At 46.6% G+C, this 27,321-nt stretch overlaps 1 protein-coding gene across 3 annotated transcripts in view; it reads right to left on the bottom strand.

The window, feature by feature from the left end:
• The window catches only part of RSPH10B (radial spoke head 10 homolog B), a 765,802-nt gene that overhangs the window by 161,525 nt on the left and 576,956 nt on the right, over positions 1-27,321 (bottom strand). For all 3 annotated transcript variants that reach the window (XM_069645637.1, XM_069645638.1, XM_069645639.1), the window contains exon 19: positions 23,830-23,974. In XM_069645637.1, coding sequence (XP_069501738.1) covers positions 23,830-23,974 — 145 coding nt within the window. The remainder of the gene's footprint in view (positions 1-23,829; positions 23,975-27,321) is intronic.

Genomic DNA, 27,321 nt, shown 5'->3' with positions numbered 1-27,321 from the left:
AAGAACGATTATACCTACCCAGCACAGATTTACAGAAAAAAGTAATCTCTTGTTATCACGATTCTTTAATGGAAGGACATCCCGGTATGGCCAAGACCTCAGAAAAGATCAAGCGCTACTTCTGGTGGCCGTCTTGGAAAAAAGATATCAGAGACTTTATAATGTCCTGTGGAGTATGCGCCCAAAACAAGAGTCAAAAGGAAAGACCAGCAGACCTCTTACGCCCTATTGACATCCCACCTCGCCCTTGGCACACGCTTTCTATGGACTTCATCACCGATCTACCTCCATGCTCCGGATACAATACGATTCTAGTAATCGTGGACTTATTCTCCAAGATGGCGCATTTCATTCCGCTCAAAGGCTTGCCAACAGCAGCAACTCTGGCCCGAGAATTTCTCGAAAACATCGTCCGACTGCACGGTTTTCCTTCGGTTCTAATTTCGGATCGAGGTAGTCAATTTATTTCTCATTTTTGGCGAAGTTGCTGTCGGTCGGCTCAAATTGATGTGAGACTATCGACCAGTCACCACCCTCAGACCGACGGACAAACCGAGAGGACCAATCAAACTCTGGAACAGTATTTACGCTGCATGCTGCAACAAACTGAAAAAACTTGGAAAGACATCCTTTGGATAGCCGAATATGCCTACAATAACTCTGTCCATTCGGGAACTGGGAAAACCCCGTTTTTTCTTTTGTACGGCAGTCACCCTTGAACCTCGGAGTTGGATCCCCTCCAAGATCTTGAAACACCAGCAGTAGACTACCTGCATTCTACAATCATCCAAGCCTTTAAGGAAGCTGTTTCTCACCTTCAAAGGGCTAAAGAACAATACAAGAAAGGAGCAGATCAACATCGGAAGGAAGCCCCTCAATATCAAGTAGGGGATCAAGTCTGGTTATCCACCAAATATCTACCTCTAAAAGGGCCAAGCACATTCAACCCAAGATACCTTGGTCCCTATTCCATCACTACCATAGTAAACCCAGTAGCGGTCAAGTTGGCCTTGCCCCCGCACATGAAGATACATCCGGTCTTCCACGTCTCTCTATTAAAACCCGTGCAACCTCAAACCCGACTAACTAAATCTCCAAAACCTATCCTAGTTGATGGAGAACTCGAGTTTGAAGTCAAAAGCATTCTGGACTCCAAGATCTCCAAATCTAAACTATTTTACCTAATTGACTGGAAAGGCTACGGCCCCCAAGAGAGATCCTGGGAACCTGCTGAATATGTCCACGCTCCTCGCCTAATCAAAAGATTTCACCGAACATTTCCTGACAAGCCAAAACCCCCGGAGAAGCCCGGTTTGGGAGGGGCCTTGAGGGGGGGTACTGTCATGATCTCTGCTTCCAAAAGGTCAGGGTTTTCCCAACTCCCTTGGAAGCAGATCCATAAACCAGGTTCCGAGTGCCAACCAGTCCCAATTGGGACCTTTTGGACCCAGTCCTGGCGCCAGTGGCACCAGGCTCATAAATATGCCCAGTCCCAGCGCTGGAAGCGCCGGGCTCATAATGCTTGGGTGGACTTACCTGCAGCAGACCATGCTGCTTACTTGCCTGCCAGTTGAGCCTCTGATCCTCTTCTGTTTGGAACTACTTTTCCTGTTGGGTGGGGCAGGAGCCACTCCCTAGATTCAGAACACTGGAACTCTTCTGGAAAGCAGGAACTCTTTTCTTACCTAGGCGTGGCTGTGGAAGGAGACACCTAAGCACTACAGGAGGCTATTTAAACCACACCCGATGGATGAATCTTGCTTTGCGTTATTCTGCATCCTCTGCAGCAGAACGCTCATCGTGTCTTCTGCATCTGATCCTGGGCCTAAGGAAAAAGGCTTACCATCCTGAATCCAGTCTTCAGCAACACCTATAAAGACAAGAAAGAACCGGTTAGCATTACGGTCTTCAGTGACAGCTCTTCACTTACCTGGTCCATCGGCTGTCACCAACGCCTCGCGCTGCATTCCGGCATCTGAAAGACAAAGGCTTACCTACTCTTCGTGCGCTCCGGAGGTCTTCACACTGCATTCCGGCATCTGAAAGACAAAAGCTTACCAACTCTTTGCACGCTCCGGAGGCCTTCGGCGCTGCATCCCGCATCTGAAAGACAAAACAAGGTGCGTTTAAAGACATTGGGGAACTTTAATACTCACGTGCCATTACTCCTTTCCACATCTAACCCAGTGGGTATTCCGGCACCCTGCAGCCGCTCCGAACTTGTACCTGCAAAATAAAAAGACAGTTAGAGCGCATCGTGAAGCAGGCAACACGCGCTTACTTACGTGCTTCCAGGCGCTTCTATTCATCACACGGGCTCCATCTTCAACTCACTTCAGCCCGTCATCCGCCATCGCCGGAACCCTGCAAAACAAGAGACATCATTACTAAAGACTTTAAAGACATTAGAATTACTCGAAACTTACCGTTCGTGCAGTAAACGACGGACAGCAGTCCTCTGAAGTCAAGAGGCCTGCTCCCCTTATCCAGTGAAGAAACTGGTTACAGCACCCTGCCCCGAGGCAGATGGAGAGCACGGCGTTCACTTACCTAAGGTGAGAGCGTTAACCTTTGGGGTTCTACAGGAGAAGAGAAAGGGAAGAAGAGAGAGACATTCAATAACCCAGTTCCTTAATCCCATATTTTCTATCTGCAGACATCTTACCCTTCGAGTCAGACATACAGTGCACAGAGGTCCAGCCCAAAGAGCCAGCCGTGTGTTACACATCACCTTTGAAGATACGGTATATGCTCAGTCAAGACCGGCGCCTCTACGGGAATCAGGTGAGCGTTACACATACTTGGCCTCCCTGAGAAGGCAGAAGGGGCCTGTATGGAACTATTCCTTGAGGAATGGCTTGTGGACACATATGACGCACAGTCTTTCTCCAAGTTCTTCTCCATTGAGCGAGCCCACCACATCCCAACCGGCAAAGTCACACCAGGTGCACCGCTGCGCACAGTCATCGCAAGATTCCTAAACTATAGTGATAGAGACCCGGTACTACATTTGGCAAGATCAAAAGGAACAGTCCCGTATGATGGATCAAAAATCGCCTTCTTCCCTGACTTTACCAGAGAAGTACAGAAAGCACGCCAATCATTTGACCTGCTCAAGAAATGCCTGCAATCAATGGGAGTCAAATATGGGCTAATCTTCCCTGCCCAGCTCAAGATATTCCACAAGAACACAACCGTGCATTTCACAGATCCTAAGGAAGCGTGGAGCTGGGCGAGAGGCAAATAGATGGCGATTGGAGCTCTGAAGGGAAGAAGAGAGGGGAACGCAACAGACCACACCCTGAGCGACCACCGGACCTGGATACGCAGCAACAACAACAAATGGAGAATCCGCAGCAAGGAAACGCATTAAAAAGTTGCAACATCACTCAAGATGACCAAACCACTGCAAATGTAACGCAAAGGAGCACACGCTTCACATTGGATATTTAGGTACAAGGCACATCAAGGCTGGCGGCCAACCGAACAGCCGCCCCCCAGACAAGGAAACAAACCCGAAGCACCATAAAGTGGTGCTATATTGCCCGGCTCTAAGCTATATCCAAACTGCAGAACCCTGCTAATGCGGGGCGGGCATATGTGAGATAAAGTTTAACTGTTTAGAAGTTTATGTTGGGTCGACAGATGCTTCAGTTGGGGGTGGAGTATGGGGAGGGGGGAGTTGGAGATAACATTTTTATTCAATGTTTAGCATACAATGGCACTATGAGCACAATGAACAGGGCAAACGATGCAAAATCGTCGCAACTGCATCCTATGAAACACACACGTGAATCTAAATTCCAAACAACCGATGGCACCTGAACTGCTTCAACCAAAAAGCGACTAACGCTCATGACATGGAACGTGAATGGGCTAAGATCCAGTATCAAAAGAAGACTGGTACTGCAGCACATAAACAGGCACTCCCCGGATATACTTTTCCTGACCGAAACGCATCTTGCGGGAAATGCATGCAAATTCTTCCAAAGATCCAATTACCGCACAGCGGTACATGCGGGTTTATCCACGGGAGCGAGAGGGGTGCTTATACTGATTCATAAAAGACTTCCACTGGAGATCACGCATATAACGCAAGATAGAGGAGGTCGCTATGTACAAATTCAGGCAACGCTCTGGAACCAAACCCTGGCGCTCACGGCAGTATACTCCCCGCCAACCCTCCTTAACACTCTGTTAATCGATATTACCCCCATCCTGACAGCAAATTCTGCAGACACATGGGTAATAGGAGGGGACTTCAATGAAGTCATGCACAATGCCCTAGATCGCACACACTTGAGAGCCAGAAACCCAGCCACCACCACCAAACTGGCCGCCTTTGTGTCTGCACTGGGGCTGTGTGATATGTGGCGAGACCTACACAGTGATGTTCGCGAATATTCCTTCCACTCTGGAGTTCACGCCTCAATGTCCAGAATAGATTACTTCTTCCTACCACATCAGAATATTCATAAGCATTCCACGGGGAATCTCCGATCACTCCCCACTATTACTTGAACTGGAAACAGAGAGGACACGTCCACCTCCCACATGGTGGCTGAACTCCTACTACCTGGGGTTCCCAGACCTACAAGAGAAGATAGAGGCAGCCACCTCCAACTACTTCGAAATAAATGCAGACTCGGTTGATGACCCTAATATACTATGGGAGGCAAAAAAAAAGGCACAGCGCAAACGGATCATCGAAGCTGAAAGAGAGGTTGTGTCCAGAGAATCAGAACACATTGCCAGTGACACCCCCGAGACGAACAGAGCCCCTATACTGGCGCAGAAAAAACTGCATAACCTATCTCTGGACTGCGCCAAAAGGGCACACAAGGCCATGAAGGCACGCCTGTACGAAACAGGGGAAAAAGCCGGCAAAATGCTTGCATGGTTGAAAAGGCGCGACAAAGGGCAACAGAAGGTGAAGTGCATTAGGACATTGAATACAGAACTAGTCTACTCCTATGCAGGGATAGCAGAACGCTTTGCTGATTTCTACGAAGATCTCAATAAACCCCCAACTGACGTAGAAGCCAGCACTATACTGGACAGTATTGATCTCCCAACACTCACCACGGAGCAAGCCAATATGTTGGATAACAAAATAACAGCGGATGAAATATCAGCAGCCATCACCCAACTCCAAGCAGGCAAGACCCCAGGTCCCAATGGTTTCCCACTTGACATTTGGAAAAAATTAAACCATCTAGACATATCCACCCATCTGCTCAACATGTTTGAGCACTCCCTAACAATGGGCAAGCTCCCGCCAGACCTCTGCAAGGCCAACATTATAGTGATCCCCAAAAAGGGCAAACCCCCAGATGAATGCAGCTCCTACAGGCCCATATCCCTAATCAACCGTGAAGCTAAAATAGTAGCCAAAATACTAGCTATAGCTAATAGACTACAAACGGTCATCACAGCATTGATCCACCCGGATCAATGCGGCTTCATGCCTCAAAGGTCAACAAGAATGAATATTCACAGGTTGCACCTGGTGCTGGAGAGAGCACCCGCCCTACAACAATCACTTGCACTATTAGCCATAGACTTTGAAAAAGCCTTTGATTCAGTTTATTAGGAGGCTTTATGGGCAATAATGCGAAAGATGCAATTAGGGGAACCATTTATAAAATGGGTACAGCTCCTTCACAACAATCCATCAGCAGAGGTAAGAGTGAACGGATGGCCCTCGCGCAACATCCAACTGGGAAAAGGCACCAGGCAAGGGTGCCCGCTCTCGGCAATGTTGTTCGCATTTATAATAGAACCGTTAGCAATCATTCTGCGGGGCACGACCACGTGGACTGACTTCCGATGGAACTCAGATTGGGATGACAAGATATCCCTTTACGCAGATGACCTCCTAGTATATCTAGGCGATCCAGCGATCTCCTGCCCTATAGTCACTCAAATACTGATAAACTATGGAGCCTTCAGCGGCCTCAGAGTGAACTGGGCCAAATTTGTGCTCTTCCCGGTGAAAGGAGTAGACTGCATACCGACATTTGGATCCCAATAGCAAATTGAAACCACAAAGTTTCGTTATCTAGGTATCCTAATCGCAAATAGGCTGGATAGCTACGTGACTCAAAACCTACATCCATTAATTAAAAGATTTGCGCAAGATGTAGCCCACTGGGAAGCACTGCCACTGACATTGTTAGGCAGGGCAGCACTCTTTAAGATGCTGGCCCTACCCCGGTTCTTGTACATCCTCCAAAACGCCCCTCTTCACATCCCCACTGCAGAGTTCCGTAAAATAGATAGAACAACACGTAAACTCCTGTGGGGAGGGAAACTCCCGAGGATAGCTCTCAAAACCCTCCAACGTTCAGTCTGGGAGGGGGGAATAGGACTCCCGAACATCCAAATTTATTACTGGGCGACCCAAATGGCGACGGTAAATGACATACTACATGGTAACCCAATAATCCCTCATATAAGGGCCAAAATAGCTGCATGACATGATATGTCCCCGATTGAAAGCTTCTACAACAGGCAGACTCGCCCTCCCGAATGCACGATAGTAGCGCACACAGCCCAAGTATGGAAGGAAGTACATAAACATACAGGCTGAGACAACAAAATCACCCCAGTCCAGCCCATTTGGAATAATGCCCACCTTACAGGTCTCAGCAACCTCCCGAAATGGCCAAACTGGGTAGCAGCCGGTATACAAACCATCCAGCAAATATATGTAAACAATCAGATAATACATTTCGCCGAGATCTCGACAACATACGATCTTCCAGCCACTGAAAACTACCACTATGGACAACTACAACATGCGCTCACCGAACAAAGGGCCCACTTGGTAGACATGCCGGAGTGTACGCCCATAGAAAGAAACATAGTCATGGACAGTGTGAAGAACAAGGTCACATCTACCACTATCTCCTCGTTTGCCACGAAAGAGCTGTTGAGCCTGAAAATGCAATGGGAAAGAGACGTGGGCCCAATATTACCCGAAGAATGGATCTCGACCCTGATGTATCCTAGAGACACTGCAATCTCAGCAAGAATCAGGCTCACCAGCTGAAAATACTTCAGAGAATATATTATCCCCGAGTAGCAATGTACAACTGGGGTAAAACGTCCGACTCCAAATGCCTACGCTGCAAACAAGAGGAAGGAACTTTTTACCAAATCCTATGGCAATGTACACAAATACAACACTTCTGGCATAAATGTAGTGAACAACTCTCAAGGGTCATGTGCCGACCAATCCCAACAGACCCCAAACCAGGCAGACAAAATCTGGGGGAAATGGGAACAGACGCTGTAAGTCACGAACAGTACAAACTAACGGACCTTGGGGCACAACCCTGCCGCGGCCACGGAGTATAATATCATCACCTGCCACCACTTGAATGAGACAAGCAAGAAAGTGCCAACTGTTATCTTAACTCTATCTGTATCTTAATTTATCTGTGTTTCTAAATATGTATATATCCATGCAGTACCTGCTCACACTGCTCTACCATCTGTATGCAAAGTTGTACGGTTGTGTATTGAATGTCTTTGTATTATGGGACGAAAATGCAATAAAATATGTTATTACAAAAAGAATTCAATGTGGCAGCAAAAGTACAACTGATGTTCTGTAGCTACACATTGAAGATGTCAAGTTTAGAGGGGAATCCTAAGGATACATTTAATTGATTGATTGAAAGTATCAGTCAATCATGGGTAATATACAAATGTTAGGATTGAAAATTATAATAAAGGGAATCAAACAAACATCAAGTGCCTTAAAATATTAATTAAGTTATGGATGTTTGATTACTAAAAGAAGCTTAGGTATTGAAAGGAACCTCAGTAGCAAAAATATGTAGGCAGCTCCTTCGACAAAGATTGGGAGGATGTGCTACTATTGTACCTCAAGAAGCAAACATCCGATGATGTCACTTTGGGATGCTTCATTGGAATTTCATTCAGCCTCAGTTGATGATGAGGACCTCAAGAGCATCAACTAGAGACCCACAATCATTTTTACTTTAAAAGAATGTGTAGGTATCTTGGGGTAACTGGCACTATACGTAGGCTGGCTCTTTGTATTAAAATTCACCTTTAAAAACATAATCGGGCAGCTCTAAATGGTGCAGGATACCCTGAAGATTCCTCTCTGGTACACCCATGCATTTCATTCAAGGGAGCGGGGGTTGGGTGCGGGTGTGAGTCACAGAACTCTCACTCTCTCTTACTGTGCCATGCCATTCTCACTTTAATCTCCTAAAGGCTTAATGTACATCATTTAAAAAACTTCTAGGTTGCAGATCTGGTGAAAAATCACCCAACACTATTTAGACATTTTTTTATTGTTATTGTCACTCATCACAATCTCTCTGTAACAGTCAAAATACCTGCAAAAGTCAAAAGGGTCTTAGAAATGGGAAGGATTCACTACTGAAGCGCTATATCATAATACAAATGGCTATTATTATTATTATTATTATCCATTTTTTGGCTTCTGTACATTCAATAAACAGATACATTACGAATAGTTTACTCTCTGAAAGTCTTCTGGATTATTCGCATACACTAGGAGGGAGTTCTGTTTCATCCACGCCTTGGAAGCAAGACAACGCGGCACAGCACAGGTTCAATCCCTGGGTCCGCGCTTAGAAACCTCTGGGTATTAAGCGCGTTATAAATAACCAATCACATATAAACCCACCAAATAGCAAATGCTTTGAAATAATTAAAGTGTCAGAGACAAAGATTGCCAGGAAGAGAAAGGCCCAATAATGATTTGTTAAAAATTGGTTGCATGGTTAAAATATGAAAATCTACCTTCATAATGATTCAGGTTCTCTTAGTGTTTGCTCTTCGTCCTTCACAATTGGTTGGGACAGCCTGTATCTGCTGGCCGGACAGAAAATAAGCTTTTTGCAAAAGAGAGCTGTGACTAAGAATTTTAGAATGTTTGGAGATACCTACACGTGTGCAATTCTCTGCGCACAAGCCCCAATCCTTCACCATTACGACACCCACTGACACACCCATTTCCAAAATGTTTTTCTCCTTCTCCTAAGTTGGTTGTAGCAGAGTACATGTCTTATTGTGGAGGGTTGAGTGGCTGTTGTGAAGGAGGGAGAGCAGAGACAAATAGCACCTAAATCACCATTAAGATCATTTTGCATTTGTCGTCCTGCTCGCCCTCCTTCCCAAATGTTAGGAGTCACATTAACAAGCCTTTGAATGAACATGGTGGAGGAGACAGCATATATCAGAAAACTTAAAGCAAATAGAATGCAAAACACCTCTTGGCCAAAAGAAGCATCACTTCTGGAAGAAGCATCTAAAGAGTAATGCTTGCAAAATGCAAGCAGATTATCTTAAGTGGTGGCCCTACAGATTTCTGAGATAGGGACATGCCTTATAAAGGCCACTGATGCTGCATTGGCTCTGGTAAACAGGACCCAAATTCTCTGAGGAACCTCAAGCACCAACAACTCATGTGTTATGCATGAGGCCGCTCACCTACCAATAGTGCCCTAGCTGCCTTACTGCCAGGTGAAAGGCTACCATAAGTGATGAACAACTGGTCTGTTCTCCCGAACGGTTTCGTACGTTCAATGTAAAATTGTAGAGCACTGGAGACATCCAAATTGTGTAAAGCCTTGTGTACAAGTGAGGCCTAGGATGGGAAGGAGAGCATTTTTGAAAGAACCACCTTGTCTTTAGGAAAAACTGTTGGATTCCTTAGAAGGAGCCTGAAGCTCTCCAACTCTCCTTGCTGACGTGATTGCCACCAAAAAGGCACTTTTCCAGGACACCAAATACATATCTCCCATAGCCATAGGTTTGAATGTTTTTGCATAAGTGCGGTTACAACCAAATTAAGATTCCACTGAGACAGAGGCTCCATTGGTTGGATTCAAGCAAGTCGGCCTTCAAAATGATGCTTAATGGCCTCACTAGATAAAGAGATGTCTGCTCTCTATTTAGATAAGCACCTTATCTTTACACATGTCGATCTTAACACCAGTCTATGCTAACAAAGTGATGAAAGACATGACATTATTTGCAAACACCAGAATAAGGTTTATATTCTGGTCGAGAGCCACCCAATAACAAAAACGCAACCTCTTGCTCTCGAATTACTTTCTTGAGGACTCTTTTTTGAAGATTTTCATATTTTGTTCTGAGATATGCAGATGAGCAAAGGCTAGTTCCTGAGGAACAAGGCTTTCAAGTTCAGCAATTGAGGGGAGGGATGCAGCACTTTACCCTTCTGCTGGTGTAAAAGGTCTCCCATTAAAGGCAGATCCAATGGAGTCAGGACTGCCAATCCTAGGAGATCGAAAACCATATGTGGCCTGGCCAAAACGGACCCATCGAATCACTGTTGGGTTCTGTACTGACCTGAATCTCATTAGAGGTTTTGTTCGACCAGCCCAAAAAAAAGACAGTGTCCCAGAGAGTGACTTCCCCACCCCCTCCATGATGCACAATGAGGTTAGAGGACACTGAACTGAGTCGCAGACAAAGAGTTAGAGTGTTAAGAAATGGCCCTGAGTTCCAGGACATTTATGTGATCTTTTATATCATGCTCTGACCATTGACCGTAAGTTGCTAAATGAAGACAGTGGGCTCCCCTGCCATTATCTTAAACGTCCATTGGTATGGTATTGTTTATTTGTAAAACGCCTATGCACAAAGCAAGTGTTTCAAGGAGCTCAAGGAGGGAGGGAACAAGGGGAAAAAACAAGTAATTCAGAGCCCTTGAATTTCTGAATGATACAAGTCTGCACGGGCAGAGTGGGTGCATGGAACAAGTGCATATAGTACAATTAACGGTGTAGATAACAGCAAATAGGTCCGACAACGATTCTGCAATTTTTCCAAGTGCATTGATGCGCCACCATGCAAGGAGGGGAGACAGATAGATGATCTTCAAGGCATGGTGCATTCAGAACATGCAAGTGGGCACGCTCTGGTCAATGTCAATGTAATTTCGGCAGAGGTTGCCAGAATTTAAAGCCAATGAGGGGATTTTTCGACTCCCTCCACCACCTCAGCATGCCTCTGACATGCTCTGGAGCAGATATTATCTTGCTCTGAAGGTCTGATAACTGAATCCAACTGCTGGCAAGATTCCATTGCAGAATCTACATTCACAGCCATTCCAAAGATATCAGGTAGATAAATGATGCCATTAGTCCTAGGATCCTCTGAACCCACCATGCCAACATGTATTGATGGTTCAAAAGGTTCAAGTTACTTACCTGTAACTATTGGATTCACATGCTCATGAATATTCCCTGTCATCAGGCTGGGAATCCTTGGTAAAAAGAAAAAACTGTTTCACTTTCACTTTAAAACTGTATTTCTCCTCTAAACCAATCACTGTCCTCTGGATCATGCTGCCCCCATCCAATGACAGCCCTCATCCTAATCCTCTCCTCTGGCAGCCATCTTCAGATTTGGTAAGCAGGTAAAGTGACAGTATGCCCAAGAAGAGCCTCAGAGGGACCAGAGGGAGGGTCTGCATGTGAATCCATGCCAGACCCATGCTGGAGAACAATAGTTACAGGTAAGCAACTTTAACCTTCTCCAGCATGGGGTCTGGCATGGATTCACATGCTCATGAATAACAAATATATAGCAGTACAACATTACACAACCACAGGAGGTGGCAAGGCTCAACAGAAGCAATGAACTCTTACCTCTGGAACAGGCTCACCTCAAGCAAACAGGTTGCGTAGCACTGCTTGGCAGATTCTGGACTCCTCCCTAGAATCCCTGTCGACGCAGTAGAACTTCGTAAAGGTGTGAGTGGACCTCCATGTAGCAGCCCTGCAGATGTCCAGCATGGGCACACCAGACAGGAATGCCGTAGTCGCAGAGATTGTTCTGGTAGAGTAGGCTCTTGGAGAGTCGGGCAGCGGTCGGTTCGCCAACTGATGACAGTGTGTGATACTGCCAGAGAGCCATCTTGAAATGGAAGCCTTGGACAAAGCCTTCCCATGGTCCACAGGACCAAAGTTCACAAACAGTTGAGAAGTCTTGCGAAAACTTTTGTGCGTGTCCCGTAGAACTTCAGGGCATGAGCACCGTCCAGAAAGTGCAAGGCCCTTTCTGCTGTCAACGATGGTTTTGGAAGAAAACAGGTAACACCAAAGGCTCATTGAGGTGGAATTCCGATGGAACCTTCGGCATGAAAGAGGGGTGCATACCATCCATTGATTTGTGGAAAGTCAGGTACGGTTGCTTGCAGGATAGGGCCTGGATCACACCTACACGTCTGGCAGAGGTGATGGCCACAAGGAAAGGCGTCTTCCAAGAGAGAAACCTGAGTGGGGCCTGATGCATAGGCTCGAAGGGGGCTCCCATGAGCCTTGTCAGAACCATGTTGAGTTCCCACGCGGGGCAGGAGCCTTTACCGGCAGGAAAGATCTGAAAAGTCCTTTGAGAAATTCCTTGACAAGTCTGTGGGACCAGAGCGAGGATCTTCCTGGGGATCTGGTGTAGCGGGAGATAGCCGTCAGATGCACCTTGATGGAGGCGTGTGCCAGACCAGCCTTTGCCAAGGATAGCAAGTATGAAAGGATCTGTGGAGCCGTGACCCTCAGAGGGGTAATCTTCTGCGACCGACACCACGTAGCAAAACGCTGGCCGTAGCCCTTTAAGGTTGACAACGCCCTGGCCTTGGTGAGGACCTCCCTGTAGTCAACTGGCAATTCATAACCTCCAAAGCCAAGCCATCAGGTTCAGAGATTCTGGGTCGTGATAAAGGATTGTGCTTCCCTCTTTGGTGAGAAGATCCGGAACCACTGGCAACTTGATTGGAGGTGCTGCTGACAGGCTGAGAAGGTACAGGTACCAAATTTGCCTCGGCCATGCCGGGGTGATGAGTATCATCTTGCATTGTTACTGTCTGAGTGTGCTGATGACTCATAGCAGGAGAGGGAATGGGGAACGCGTACAGAAACAGCCCTTCAAACAGGAAGGAGAACGGGTCCCCCAAGCTCCTAAGCTGGTGGAACCTGCTGGTGAACTTCTGGCATTTGGAGTTTGCTGCTGTCGCAAACAGATCGATTTGGGGTCTGACCGATTCGGCGAACAGGCGTCTACCTGGTCCTGATGAAGATCCCACTCGTGGCAGGGGCGGAGTTCCCTGCTGAGGGAGTCTGCAATGGCTTTCTTGACTCCCACCAGGTGAAGAGGGACGAGGAACATGCCCTGTCCGGCAGCCCAGTGCCACAATTCTTGGTGAAATTCATGCTGAATTTCTGGGGCATGAAGTATTTGTTCAGACGTCCCAGGTCCAGTATGGGCCTCCAGCCCCCTGTCTTCTTAGAAAGTATCTGGAATAAACTCTGGAGTCCCGGAGTCGTTGGGGAACTAGCTCTATCGCACGTTTTCGTAGCATGGCTCGTACCTCTTCCAGAAGCTGAGGCATGTGCTGCTCCAGCCGGGGAACAGCAGATTACGAGGACACTTGCGTTGGAACTCCAAGGTGTGCCCCTGGGCGAGAGCATCCAGCACCCGTCTGTCAATGGTGATCTTTCTCCATTTGCTGCCGAACCTCATCAGCCGGCCTCCGACCGGGGTGCATGAGAGGGTGCCTGACATCTTGGCCGATTCAGACTTGCTTGGGCGCCGGCGCCCTGCTCTGTGGGCAGGCAACGCTGTCCTCCGCTACCATAGGCTTGGGAGTGGCCTCTGTAGGATTCTTGCGTTGTGGATCGGAAAGGCTATCTGTACGACATGGAAAACCCTTTTGATGACCTGCTCCATTTTCCCCTGGAGGTGCGAAAAGAAGACAAGCGGTGCTGCTAGAGAGTGCTGAGGTAGCGAGCCATCTCCATTTCCGCTTTGATCGCCTGGAGGGACTCGTAGACGGCCTTGCCAAACAGATTTTACCCATCGTAGGGCAAGTCCAGCACCTTCGCTTGCACCTCTTGATGGAAGTTAGTGCCCTTTATCCATCCCTGCCGACGAAGGTAGACACTGTTTCCCATTCACCAAAAAACCCTGTGTCGGCAACATGCACTGCCACCATGATGGCGTGGTCCAATGCCACTTCTTCCTGGAAGAGGGCGAGGTCCTCCATCTTCTTATCAAGAAGGAACTCCAGGATCTGTCCTAGTTTGTACCACAACTCCCGGTCATACTCGTCTAGGATCGCCAGTGCGTTGGCCGCCTTGATTGTGGACGCTGCGATGTAAATCGCCTTCTTCCCCATGGCGTCCTTCCTTTCCCCCTCACTGCCCAGAGGGACCGAAGATTGGCTGGATCTGTGCAAGGGTTCTTCATGAGGGCAATGCCATTTTCCTAAATATCGTCCAGAAAAGGTACCACCATGATCGTCTTCATCTTGGGCTCCCGCCTCTGATACAATAAACCCACCTTCTTAGTTTCCTTAGGCACCTGCTGGAATATCTCGGAGGCCCTGGTGATCATGGTGTGGAACAAACCCACATTGTCCGGTGGGAAAACCCTATGCGGGGCATCCAAATGTGGCGACTCACCATCCGCTGTGACTAGGTCTTCGTCGTCATGGCCGTATCCATTCCCGTACCTGTACCCGTGTCTGGGTCTGCTGCGGGAGTTGGGCCCTGACGCGGTGGAGGAGGTTCATATGGGGGCATCAGATGATGCATCTTCTTCTTCAGCAGAGGCTGACCATGGACCTGGGGGACCACAGGTACCGGTCCGTAGGCATTCTCATCTGGATCTCTGACACCAACGGGTGGAGAGTCGATAGAATTACCAAGAAAATGTCCCTCGGCTGAGAAGGCATAACAGGGACACTAGGCCCTGCGCAGTCGTCGTGCTCCTCCTCCTCCTCATCATTGTCCTTGTGGACTGTATGCATGGACTCCTGATCTTCGTCGTCCATGGACGAGACCTCCATGGCTTCGGAGATGTCCTGGGAGGGCAGTTTCGGGGCCTCCTCGCTCCCTCCTTTTTTCTTTCTTCCTTAAGGGTTCTGAACCGGGACCTGGACCAGTATCTTCATCCCTTCTGGCGTACCTGCAGACTTTGCTAAAGTATCTGCAGTGATATCGTGCTTTGGGGGCAGGGACACTTTCTGACCCATGGGAGCCACCCTCGTAGGATCAGCACCCTTTGCTGCCATGGTAGTAGTAGTCATCGACAGAGTCACCAACAAGGTCTTTGCCTGTGCCGGTTGAGCCTGCGTGGGCTGCGTGACCTTCTTCTCCTCTGTCCGCGGATTCTCAGATTCCTCCCGTAGTTTAGCTGGGGTAGATGACTTCCTCTTTGAAGAGGGGCTTGATGGTAGGCTAGCAATGGAGGTGGAAAGTGATGCTGATCTTGCCCTATCCACTTTGGGACCTGCTTCTGCGCTGTACCTGGTGGTCTCGGACTTGCAGATCTTGGCCTTATCTTGGGCTCCCACGGATGAGGTGCCCTGAAAGGGATTAGAAAACAGCTCCTCGGACCGGCCGGTACATGGATGAGCGCATGACCCTGCTCGGAGCACGGGGCAGAGGCCTTGGCTCTCTGCCTCGCTGCCAGTCTACTGTGCCTATCCCTCTTCTTCTTGGAGAACCAAGGCATATCTCACATTTCACTTCCTTGTGGTCCGGATACAGGCAGTAGAGGCATTGCAGGTGCTTGTCTTAAACAAGCACACTCCGTAGCCCACATTTGGTGCAAGGCCTGAAGAGGGACCTTCCCTCCTACTTCTCCTCCATCATGGTCGGATGGCGCAAAGTGGGTCCCTACTGTCGACAGATGAAGCAAAGAAAATTGAACTTTTCTCGTCGAAAAACATGAAAAAAGTACAAATAGCTTGCAGAGCAACTCGAGGACTCCCAACACTGAAGCGTGAGATAAAAACCGGAAGATGGCTGCCAGAGGAGGGGCTTAGGGAGAGGACTGTCATTGAATGGGGGCAGTGGGGCTTAGGGATAGGACTGTCATTGGATGGGGGCAGTATGACCCAGAGGACAGTGATTGATTTAGAGAAGGAATACAATTTTAAAGTGAAAGTGAAAGTAAAACTGTTTTTTCTTTTCCCGAAGATTCCCAGCCTGATGACGGGGAAGTATTCATGAGCATGTGAATCCATGCCAGACCCCACACTGGAAAAATAGAGAAATTGCCCACACTCTGTCCAGCGGGGGAAAGGACTTGCCTAAAGTGGGGACCAAGTGCAGCTTTGGAACATTCACCATAAAACCCAGCTGAAAAACGTATCAAAAGTTAACTGTCACGCACTCCACTCCCTCTGGGGGTCCCATTCCTCATCCCCGTGCCCCGAACACCCCTCGCCCTCTGACCCGGTTCTGGGACTCACAGGTTGTCTCTTCGCCCCAGTTGCCACGGTGCCGACTGCCACAAAGCTTGGGTCGGCATGCTCTTTGCACGTGGAGACGTCTACCTCCCTGGCGTCTTCCGTGGCGGCTGCTAGACCGACTTCTTCCGCGTCACATGACCGCCGCCTTCCGCTCACGTGTTTCTGGACTACACTCACGTGATGCGCTCTCGGGTCATGTGACTGGGAGGAATTAGCAGCGCCAGTATTTAAACGGCTCTGTTGCGGGGCTTCGTGCTTCACAGCTGTTTCTTCGGATTCCTGTACGGCGGTACATACCTTTTGTTTCACACCTTTTGGATCTTGACTTCGGATTTGTTTCACGGACTGGCAACGGATAACCCTTGGCTTTGGTACTTGCTTTTGGATCATTATTACGACCACGGACTACTTCACGGACTCCTTCTACGTTCCGCCCTTCTTGTGCGGATTCTGGCATCAGGTGGGCCTGGCACTTGCAACCTTGCTGGGATACTTACATTCTGGAAGAACAACTTTGCTGGGTCTCGGAACCTTCCCATAGGTCAAACCGCCACTCCACAGACACCTGTTGGTAAGACCGTTCCACTTACTTGTTGATTGGTTGTTGATACTGTTTTGGCTTGACACTTAACCGGTGTTTCCTTTACAGAGGTTCGGGGTTCCACGAGTACCGCAGTTCCGGAAAGAACATCTCCCACCTGTGGCCTCAAAGGCGGCACAGAGAGTGACTTTGATTCTCTCTGTGCGGCACTTGTGGACAGAGGACTCTTCGGCTACACAACAGTCAAGACACAACATTAACTGAATTTTCTGTAGAACCATACTTGGAGACCTGGCTTTTATAAGCCAGTCGCCCAGCCAAGTGTTTAAGTGGACATTCTTTATCCACAAGTGAGTCACCATTGCTGACAACACCTTTTTGAAGACTCTGTGTTAAATCCAAAGAGAAAGCAGGTGTACTGGTTATGATCCTTACCCAGTGTTAACCTCAGGTACTGGCAATGATCTTTCAAGATCGGAATGTGAAAATAGGCATCTTGGACGTGCAAAGACACCACCCAGTCACCGGACTAAAGAGATAAATGGCTGTCCGTATCTAAGGAACTGTCAACATTCAAAACATTTCCACAAGTAGAAATTGGTTCAGCTCTGAAAGGTTCAGACTAGGCCTTATGCTACCACTTTTCTTCGGAAGTAGTAGAAACCCTGATCTATTTCCAAAGATGATTTTTGGAGGTTTGACAGTGAAGAAGGTGGAATAGCAGGGAGAGCTAGTGTACAACACAGGAAAACATATTTAAAGTCCATGTATCTTGTAACTTGAGTAATAACTTGCCAATGATGGAAACATTTGTAAATTCTCCCTGCTATTATGAAATTATATTCCTTGATGAGAACTGGAACAGGTGACACACACATCCCTTGATCGAAGTCAAGTAGACTTTTTAGCTTCTTCAGTGGAGGCTACTGAAGGCGTAGGCATTTCCTTAACTTTAGGTCTATGCCTTCTCTTCTTCAGTGTCCCATAATAAGGCTTAATGGCTGAGGATGTTGAGCCATTTAACAATGATGGGCAAAGCTTTAAAGACCTGAGGTTTCAGGGGTAAGGCTGCTTTGTAGAGAGTGGACTCAATAGCTTAGCCACTGCTTTTTGAATTGTTTGTTACATACCAGGGGATTCCCACTCTGACAGTGGAGAGTAGTGAATCTATGAAAGATCCATTGCTGGAGAACACTAGCTTTACATTGTTGTACAACCTTATTGGTTGATGGATAAAACAATGTTTTACCATCACACAGTGAATCCAACACTTATTCCTGTATGTCCTGGTGCAGAGAACACTTGATCACATCGGCCAGGTTCCTACCCAGAGGTATTCTGGACCACTTGCCACTACTGATAGAACTGGAGAGTGGGTGAACCAGACATCAGACAGGCTGGTGTTTGAACACCTATTATCTTGGCTTTCCTGAAATTATGGATGGGATCACAGCCAGGACTGAGGTAACACTGGGTCGGTAGATAATCCAACGATAATCTGGGAGGATTATAAAGCAGTACTGCGAGGTCAAATGATATCCCTGATCTCGGTAAAACGGAAGGCCCAGTCCCAAAAGGTACTAGAGGCTGCAATTGCAGCCAAACACATAAGAGGAGGAATTTCTTGATTCAGAATCCCCTACAATGCACAGATTGCTTTTAGCGGCCATGGAAACACTACGAAATCACCAGATTCATACTGCTAAGCATGCACACAGAGATAGGTTAAGTAGCATCTATGAAGTCGGGGGATAAAGCCAGGAAGATGCTGGCTTGGTTGGAGCGGAGGGATGAGGGGAATAGATATGCTAGGGAAATACTGGAGGAAAATAGTGAGTGTCATACCGAGGATTCCTCGATTGTGGAGTGCTTTGCACAATATTATGAAACACTGTATCAACAGAAGTGTGGAAGAGGCTGGGCACCCTGACGATTCCAAACTAGCTAAAGTTGTTTTCACATAGCAGGGAGATGGGCACCACTCCATTGGATCTATGGCAGGCCACCATTGTGGTCATTCCGAAATAAAGATAAAACCCCTAATATGTGCTCCTCTTAGTGTCCTATTTCCCTTATAAATGCAGAAACTAAGATACTGGCCAAGATGCTTGCCAATCGGATGTTGCAGGTGATCACCTCCCTGATACACCCAGACCAATGTGGTTTTCTGCCAGGCAAATCCACCCAAATGAATATCGGGCACCTTCATCTGTCACTAGACCGTGCTTCGATTCTTCCTGAACCCCTGGAGCTTCTTATCATAGATTTCGAAAAAGCTTTTGACTCTGTCTTGTGGGTGCCGTTGGCAAGGATGGGTTTAGGGGAGCAGTTCCTCCACTGGGTCAAACTCCTATACACGTCACCCATTATAGGGGTTAAAGTGAGTGGGACAACATCTAGATTTTTCCCCTTGGGATAGGGAACCAGACAGGGTTGCCCACTCTCCCACCGTTTTTGTTTACGATCACTATCGAACCATTGGCTATACAACTTCGGATGGATCTGAAAGGGTGGGGGGGGTTTCCATTGGCCCACTGGACACAAAGATAGAGTCTCCCTCTGTGTGGATGACCTTTTAATATTTCTGGGTAATCTGAGGATCTCCTGCCGCATTGTAACCAAATCTCTATGAGAAAGTGAAGAGTTTAGTGGGCTTAAGGTCAATTGGCATAAAATGGTCCTCTTTCCGGCAAAAGGTGGTGAACTAGCACTTCCCCCTGATTGTCCCTATGATGTCTCACAGGCAGGTTTTCCATACTTGGGGGTTCCCATTGGCGTTGATCCAGATGTCTTTCTTTCTCACAACATACATCCTGTTACAGATTGGTTTATTCAGGATGTATGGCACTGGCAGACCACCCCCCCCAATAACACTTCTGGCGAAAGCGGCATTATTTTAGATGCACATGCTACCGAGGAATATTTATGTCCTCCGAAATGTCCCCCTTCCTTTGCCTCGGGCGGAATGTGATAGAGTGCATTCTGCTCTCAGAGACCTGCTATGTGCTGGGAAGCAGCCTAGGATTGCGCCTTCTACATTGCAGCACTGAGTGTGGGAGGGGGGGTATAGGGCTGCTCAATACTTTACACTATTATTGGGCCTCCCAGATGATGCCGATCAATGATTGGCTACATGGTGATCCTCATTTACCCCATATTGAAGCCGAATGGGCGTGGATGAGCGGAGTCATGCCAATCCAAATACTGTACAGGGGTGATAGTGAACCGGCTCTACCTGAGATAACTCGACATAGCATTACAGTTTGGAGGGATGCAACAAGGGGCATTTGGATGGGGCAGGAGGCCGACACTTGCCCAGCCTTTATTGCAGAACTCACTGCTACCTGAACGTAACAAGATTGGCGTGCTTGGGAGATGGGCTGGCAGGGTATTCTCACCCTGAACCATGTACTGAATGAGGAGGGTCTTGTCTCCTTCCCCGACCTACATCAGACTCATTCGCTCCTGGTGGTGGAAAGATTTCACTATATTCAAATTACCCAAGCATTGCATGCTCAATTTAGTGATGTGTGCGATATCCTGCTCTTTACCCCTTTGGAAGCTAATATTGTAGCTCAGCGAATGAACAGGAAGGTTACCTCTGTAATGTATAGCATCCTTTACGTCACAGGACTTGCTTGAACTGCAATGTAAAGGGGAGGCAGAGGTGGGGCCATAGACCGGGAGGACTGAGTAGAGGCATTGATGTTCCTGACGGAGGTAGCTATCTCCTCCGGGTTTCGCCTAATTCAGCGTAAAATATTACCTAGGAGGTACTATTTGCATACGCTGCTCTTTGGGTGTGGTTGAGCAGCTCATAACTGATGCTTGAAATACGATTGAGAATGGTAATCCTCCCGAAACTACCACTTTCAAGCCCTCCCAAATGCCTTCTTCAAGGCCTTAAACAAAGTAGTAAAGGCGTATATATGGGGTAACAAAACGCCAAGAATAGCAATGCCAACTATGACGGCTCCCAGGGAAGACTAGCGCTCCCCCTCTTCCGCAGATACTACGAAGCAGCCACGCTGAGGGTTGTGAGGGAATGGCTCGCAGAGAGCCCCCAACACAAACGGACAGAACAAGACAGGGCGGTGGCAGCATCCCCATTATCAGAGCTTCTTTGGCTGAAGGGTCACCAAAGGCACCGGAATACCAAGATTAGTGAGGTAGTGGGGTGGCCGTAGAGATATGGGACACAGCAATCAAAAGAGGAGTCCTGTCGACAATCCCCTCCCCCTTCTTACCAATGTTTGGGACTCCTGACTTCCAACAGGGGATGGACACAAAGGCATTTTTTAAATGGAAAAGGGCAGGGTGCCGGACTATACGGGATATCTATCAGTGGGGTATTCTACTAACACGGGAAGAATGCGGTGAAGCAATGGGGCTAACTGGGAAAGATAACTTTCAATACACACAACTAAAAGATTGGCTGTCGACCCCTCAATTGAAGCACATGGGCACAAGACAACCTACCTAATTTGAGACGTTCTTGACAATAAACGAGCACTCAAGTAAATTACTATCGAATCTATATGGGTTCCTGAACGCACAAGGGGAGGAAGTGATGTGGAACTATATGGTGAAGTGGGATAAGACACTAGGAAAAAAGATCACAAAGAAGCAGTGGGAATACACATGGGGACTGATCCCCAAGCTAACTTATTCCATACAATTGAGGGAGATGTGGCATAAAGTCCTTCTTCAATTGCACTCCACTCCACAGTGGCTACACGCTATGTTCCTGACAACCTCAGATACATGCTTTAGAGGATGCACACACAAGGGGGACTGGAAACACACATGGTAAAGCTGCCTGGTGTTCCAGCAATTTTGGGAGGAAGTAAAAAATCAGGTGGGAATGGAGAGGTTGCGGGTAAAGACATTGATGGGGGGATATGGGAACCAGGAAAGGGGACTCACACCAGGGCACAACAGAGAGGCATCATGACACTGTGGAAGAAAAAAGCACCACCCACGATTTAGGAAAGGTTACAAAAAGTGTGGACTTTTGTATCTCTTGAATGCATAACCTATCAAATGCAGGGGGCACAGATGGCATTCAAGGACGAGTGGGGTCATGTGATTGGACATCTTCAGAGTGACTATATGCAACAATTGTGTCCCCACAGCATCCAAAAATTGGACATAATATGGGCGTGAGAGAATTAAAGCTCAGACATTGGATTCTACATCAAGGGGAGGGTGGGGGGAATGTTGGGAAATTTTAAACAAATATGTGTGCCATATGGTTAAGAAAATTAATGAAAACAATAATTAAAAAAAAAATACGACTGAGCAGAAGGCACTTTTTTCCCTATCATATGGGACTGTCTACTGATATAACACTTTTGGGTGCAGGCTATAAATATGTTTGGGATGATTATGGGGATGCCTGCTGAGCCCAAATTGATGTTGTTGGGAATTTGGGGAACTCACCTATATGGACGTTACAAAAATGTACTGCTATCTACGGCTGCTATCTTCGTTAAAAGGAACAAAGCTATGATGTGGGGTTTGCCGGATACGCCTAGATATCGCAAATGGGTATCAGATATGGATATTTGCATGTCGTATGAATGGAGTGTACAATGCACAGGGATGCCTGACTAAATTCCAGAACATATGACATAAACGGAAGGAAGCTTTGCAGTGGGGATCTACTGTGGGAGGGGACATGCGTTAAGAACTGTATGTATCAATGTTTTGGGTGATCCTTGCTTTTTGTTTTCTGGGAGTTCCTGGACTATGTCAATCATGATGCTGTTCTGGTTTTGTTTTGTTATATGTTTTTTAAACCACAATAAAATATGTTCTAAAAAAATTAAATCACTTGGTTGGCAGGCTGTACAAGTTGGTTACTGTGCTGCTGCCCTCGTAAAAGCACAAGCCAATTAACTAAGCCAAATAGACCACTGTGAGCCGGTATGGCACACCGATGTGGTGATTATCGCCAAAATGTTGAGCAAACTACACACCCATGTTTTACATTTACTCTGCCTCGCCAGTTACTGCCTCTGAAAAAAGTCATGTGATATTCCAAGCACCCTTGTCCATTTTGTCTAATCTTTTACTATCGGATGATCCTGGCAACTGTTGAACCCTTTTATCCTGTTTTGATCACTATCCTGCCAGCAACCAAACCTTACCTTCTTCCCCGGCCCAATCCTTCCAAGCTGTCGGCAGATCCAGGCCTCCTCTCTGACCTGCACATCAATGGGACCCTGTATGATGTGCCTACACGAGGTAAACCTCATTCAATTTCCTGTTATCATCTGTAATTAATTTATTGTTATAATGTGGAGAAAGGCAGTGCCCATAATTTGCAAACAATTACCTGGGTACCAAGCACAAAACAACCTTAAATACCTTTTACTTCTCTTGCGCAAATTCACTTAACTTCGCATTGGTCCTAACACTCCATTTTGAAACTTCTTGTAACCAATAATAGCTACAGATTTGATTCAAACAGTACAGCACTACCCCACAAGTATCTTCTTACTGAGCCTACTGATACAGAACGAGGTTAGACTTCTGCTGTAGGTGTCTACTAAAGTTACAGGCAAACATGTGGACTCTTTCAAGGTGTTCTAACTGCTCTATCATTGTGAATGCAATGCAAACTATGATATACCGGAAAACCAGTTAAGTGCAGTAATACACTATTGAATGGTCACTTAGCGCATGTGTGGCAGTTTAGCGATGTACAAATACCATTTAAGATAGCATGTTTCCCTTCTCATGAAAAAGGGCAGCGGGATACCCAACGTCCCATAGGCCAACTACAATAATGATGTTCTTCTAGTTAACATTTTACATTTTAGGATTTTTTCTCCATTTCATTTAACATAATGTGTGCGGGATGACATCCATAGTTTTCATCCATTTATTCTCTGATGAAAATGATAATTATCATGAGCACAATTGTAATCCAACTCCATTGTTGCAAAGAAGTTCTGAAAGCTGTTTTAATTGATGAAAGTGTTATACTCACTGGGACCGCTTTGCTGTGCAGCCACAGACTTTCTCCTCGCATCACCCGACCGTTCACCTTGACTGATAGACTTCTTCCTTCCTTCTCCTGACTTTGATGCAGGTTTAGGAGCTTTCTCATCCGTTGCATGTTCCTTGGGTTTAACCTTCAACAAAATATCATAATTAGAACTCATCATATGCAAAAAAAAAAAAAACAAAAAAAAAAAAAGAACTCATCATATGCAAGTTATTACATCTTTGCTGACTTCTAAATTTTAGAGGGCCAATGCTAGTGGAAGTTCACCTAAGAATGCATCTAATGGCTTTGTTTTGTCAAAGTCTATTTGTACTGGTGATGACTATATATTTTCAACACTAGATATTAAAATTAGCTTTTTTTCAAACATCTCCCAGGTCTGCATATTGTGAGAAACCAGAAGGTATCTGACCCACTAGACCCCAGGGATCTGTCATCCAGGTGGCCAGGACACAGCCATCGCTTTTGGACCAAGTTCCTAGGGGTGGATCAGTGTGGGAGGATCACCTGGGTGAGGGGTCTTCGGGGAGTGGGAGTGTGATGGTATCCCCTTCCCTGTAACACCTTTTCCCCATCCTACCAAGTAGGATATGTAGGAACTTTACCCCTCCCCTTTTACAACACAAACACTTTCTCACAGACAGCCCGCTATGAGAGAAAACAGACTAACACCCGAGCCCTATACCTGATGTGTCCCAATACAATGGTCAGGAAAAGTCAGGCAATTACAGATCATCACACACAACTGACTTCCATTACACTTCCCCACATGGATAAAACGCGGAGCACGAGAGCACACTCTGAGCGAGGCAGAAGACACAAGGAAACAGCCATTCCAAGCTGGCAGTTTAACACGAGAGGAAATACAGCAAGACCGAAGGGGATCACAAGGAGGAAAATTCCCTTGACCCTTTCGACAAGGAACCATTACTTTCCAGAGGCCTCGAAGATAGAAAGCATTAGTCCAGGAAACCAGGCTAAAGAATCCTGAATTGTGTGTCGGAGATACCCAGGGCCCTCCCGCGTCAGTAACCAAGGCGGGGAGAATCACACGCCTCTTGGTACCGTCCTTGGCTCCAAGTTCAAAGCAGCACATCAACACAGCCGGTGAGATGGGGAGAGCGATACAAGACCAGTCTGCGTTGAAGCCAAGGTTGCAAGCAGCAACATTGTTTTGGCGAGCGCTGGAACGAACATTGGGTGCTTCACAATGTGGAACCTGCTCCTGCAACAGCCACACCAGAAAACTACTCTAAAGATGCTACGCAATGAGGCTATAGCATTTAGAACTTCTAATCCACATGCTTCCCTTCACTCACCTGCTCTTCCCCTTATAAATGCCAAAAGAGGACCCCCTGCCATTTGCCATGTTTTTACAGCAAACAGTAGTGTAGTGAAATTGCCATATGCACGAGGAGTTGATTGGTTGAGAGTTATGTAAGAGCATCATACTAAGCTTTGGACCAGGAGTCCCTGAATCACCATTCAGGTAATTTTTTGTTACTCTTATTTTAAGGCACTTGCCCTCCTTTTTCAATTTGTTCGGGCAAATTAATCAGAAAGAATACTGGTGGAAAAAGGTATCTCCTTGACAAATGTAACATCCCGTCTGGAAAGAACATCTAGGGAATAGTGCTTAAGAAACACATGAGAAGTAGCCCTCCTGGTGGCTTGAGAGATTTCAGAAATGGGCACATGCCTTTAGAAAGCTTCCGATTCTGCCTCCGTTTTGGTGGATTGTGCATGTAGTCTAATGGAACAGAAAGACCATGCAAAATGTATGCTTTGAAATGTTAAACTAAATCCATCTGGTATTGGTTGCCATAGCAGTCTCTTTAGACCTGGTGAAAATAAACCATGAGAAACAAAAACATTTTTGACATTGGACAATATCTTGACCTCTCAAAATACACCTTTAAAGTCCATGCTACAACACTTTTCTGCTACAGACTTACATGGACTAGATTGAAAAACAGGTAAATAGATTACAAATGGAAATCATACAGGACTTTAGGAAGGAAGGGAGAACCAGTCCTTAAAAGCACCTTATCAGCATGGACAATGGTATGATGTTCATTAGAGAAGATAGCCTACCCCTCTCACATCGTCCTGGCAGAAGCATCTCTGACCAAAAAAGAAGTCTTCCAGGAAATAAGGTCAAGGTCAGAGGAAGTTATACACTCAAATGGGTTCCAGATAAGGAAATCTAGAACTTAATTCAACTATCACTGAGGAAGTGGATTTCTAATAGGGGGAAAGGAAGGGAGAACCAGTCCTTAAAATAACCTTACCAGCATGGAAAATGGTATGAAGTCCATTAGAGAAGATAGCCTACCCCTCTCACATCGTCCTGGCAGAAGCATCTCTGACCAAAAAAGAAGTCTTCCAGGAAAGAAGGTCATGGTCAGAGGAAGTTATACACTCAAATGGGTTCCATATAAGGAAATCTAGAACTTAATTCAACTATCACTGAGGAAGTGGATTTCTAATAGGGGGAAAAGATGAAGCAAGCTATCAAAATGGCGCTTGATGTCTTCATTCTGCAAGGAGAAAACAGTCTCACCAATGTCTAAATAAGCTATAACAGCTGACAAATGGTGTTAATCCACCTTCATACCAATGCTAGCAAAATATCACATAAAAGACATGACAGCCCAAGGACAGAAGTACATGCAATTGCTTTTATACAGTTTCCTGGGGGAAGCCTTCTTAGACGCATACATAATTTGGATGTTGGGTCCAAAATCCCCTCATGAGAGTAAGCTGGCTCCTCAGGGCCATATCCTCTCAAGCTGAGTGATGATGGGTAAGGATGAAGGATCAAACCTTTCTCTTGAAACAGAAGACAATTCTTCATAGGAAATCCAGGAAAACTCTGGAAAACAATAAGAGTAGCTGCGTTGGCCAAAATTGGCAAGCACCAGTTCAGAGGGATCAGAACACTGAAGAAAATTAGCTGTGCCTGCACGTCTCAAGTACTTTGAGAACCAAAAGGAATAAGAGGGAAACATGGAGGCACCTGCCTGGCCAATCTAGCAGAAAGGTGCCCCCCATGGAATTCTGCCTTTTCTCCATCAAGAGGCATTTGACGGTCACTTTGTGTTCACTATTGTAGGGGATACAAAACTATCTGAGTGGTAATAGACTATCAGAAAGTGTTCTGACCTGTATCGCGGTTCAAATCTCAGTCATCGGAGGAGTGTCTAAGAAGGCTCAGTCTGTCTACACGCCTGATTTGCGTATGGTTTTTCCCCTTCTGTAATGGCTTGGCAGGCTGAAAAACGATGGTCTGGAGGGTTGCCCAGAGCTTTGCCCGTGCTTATGATTAATTCAAAACCTTCCAGCCATCACCTTTCTGCTTTGCCAAAGTCACCCCGAGTGGGACGGGTATGCCCAGACGTGGGTCCCGAGTCTGCCAGGCCTAGAGACCCAAGCTATTCCTCACTGATGACGCCCAACAAGGCTGAAACAAGT

Source organism: Ambystoma mexicanum, chromosome 2p (assembly GCF_040938575.1).
Source record: "Ambystoma mexicanum isolate Mex_15411 chromosome 2p, UKY_AmexF1_1, whole genome shotgun sequence".
NCBI lineage: Eukaryota > Metazoa > Chordata > Amphibia > Caudata > Ambystomatidae > Ambystoma > Ambystoma mexicanum.
The sequence above is the reverse complement of the archived record's forward strand: the minus strand, read 5'-3'. Positions and strand labels throughout refer to the sequence as shown.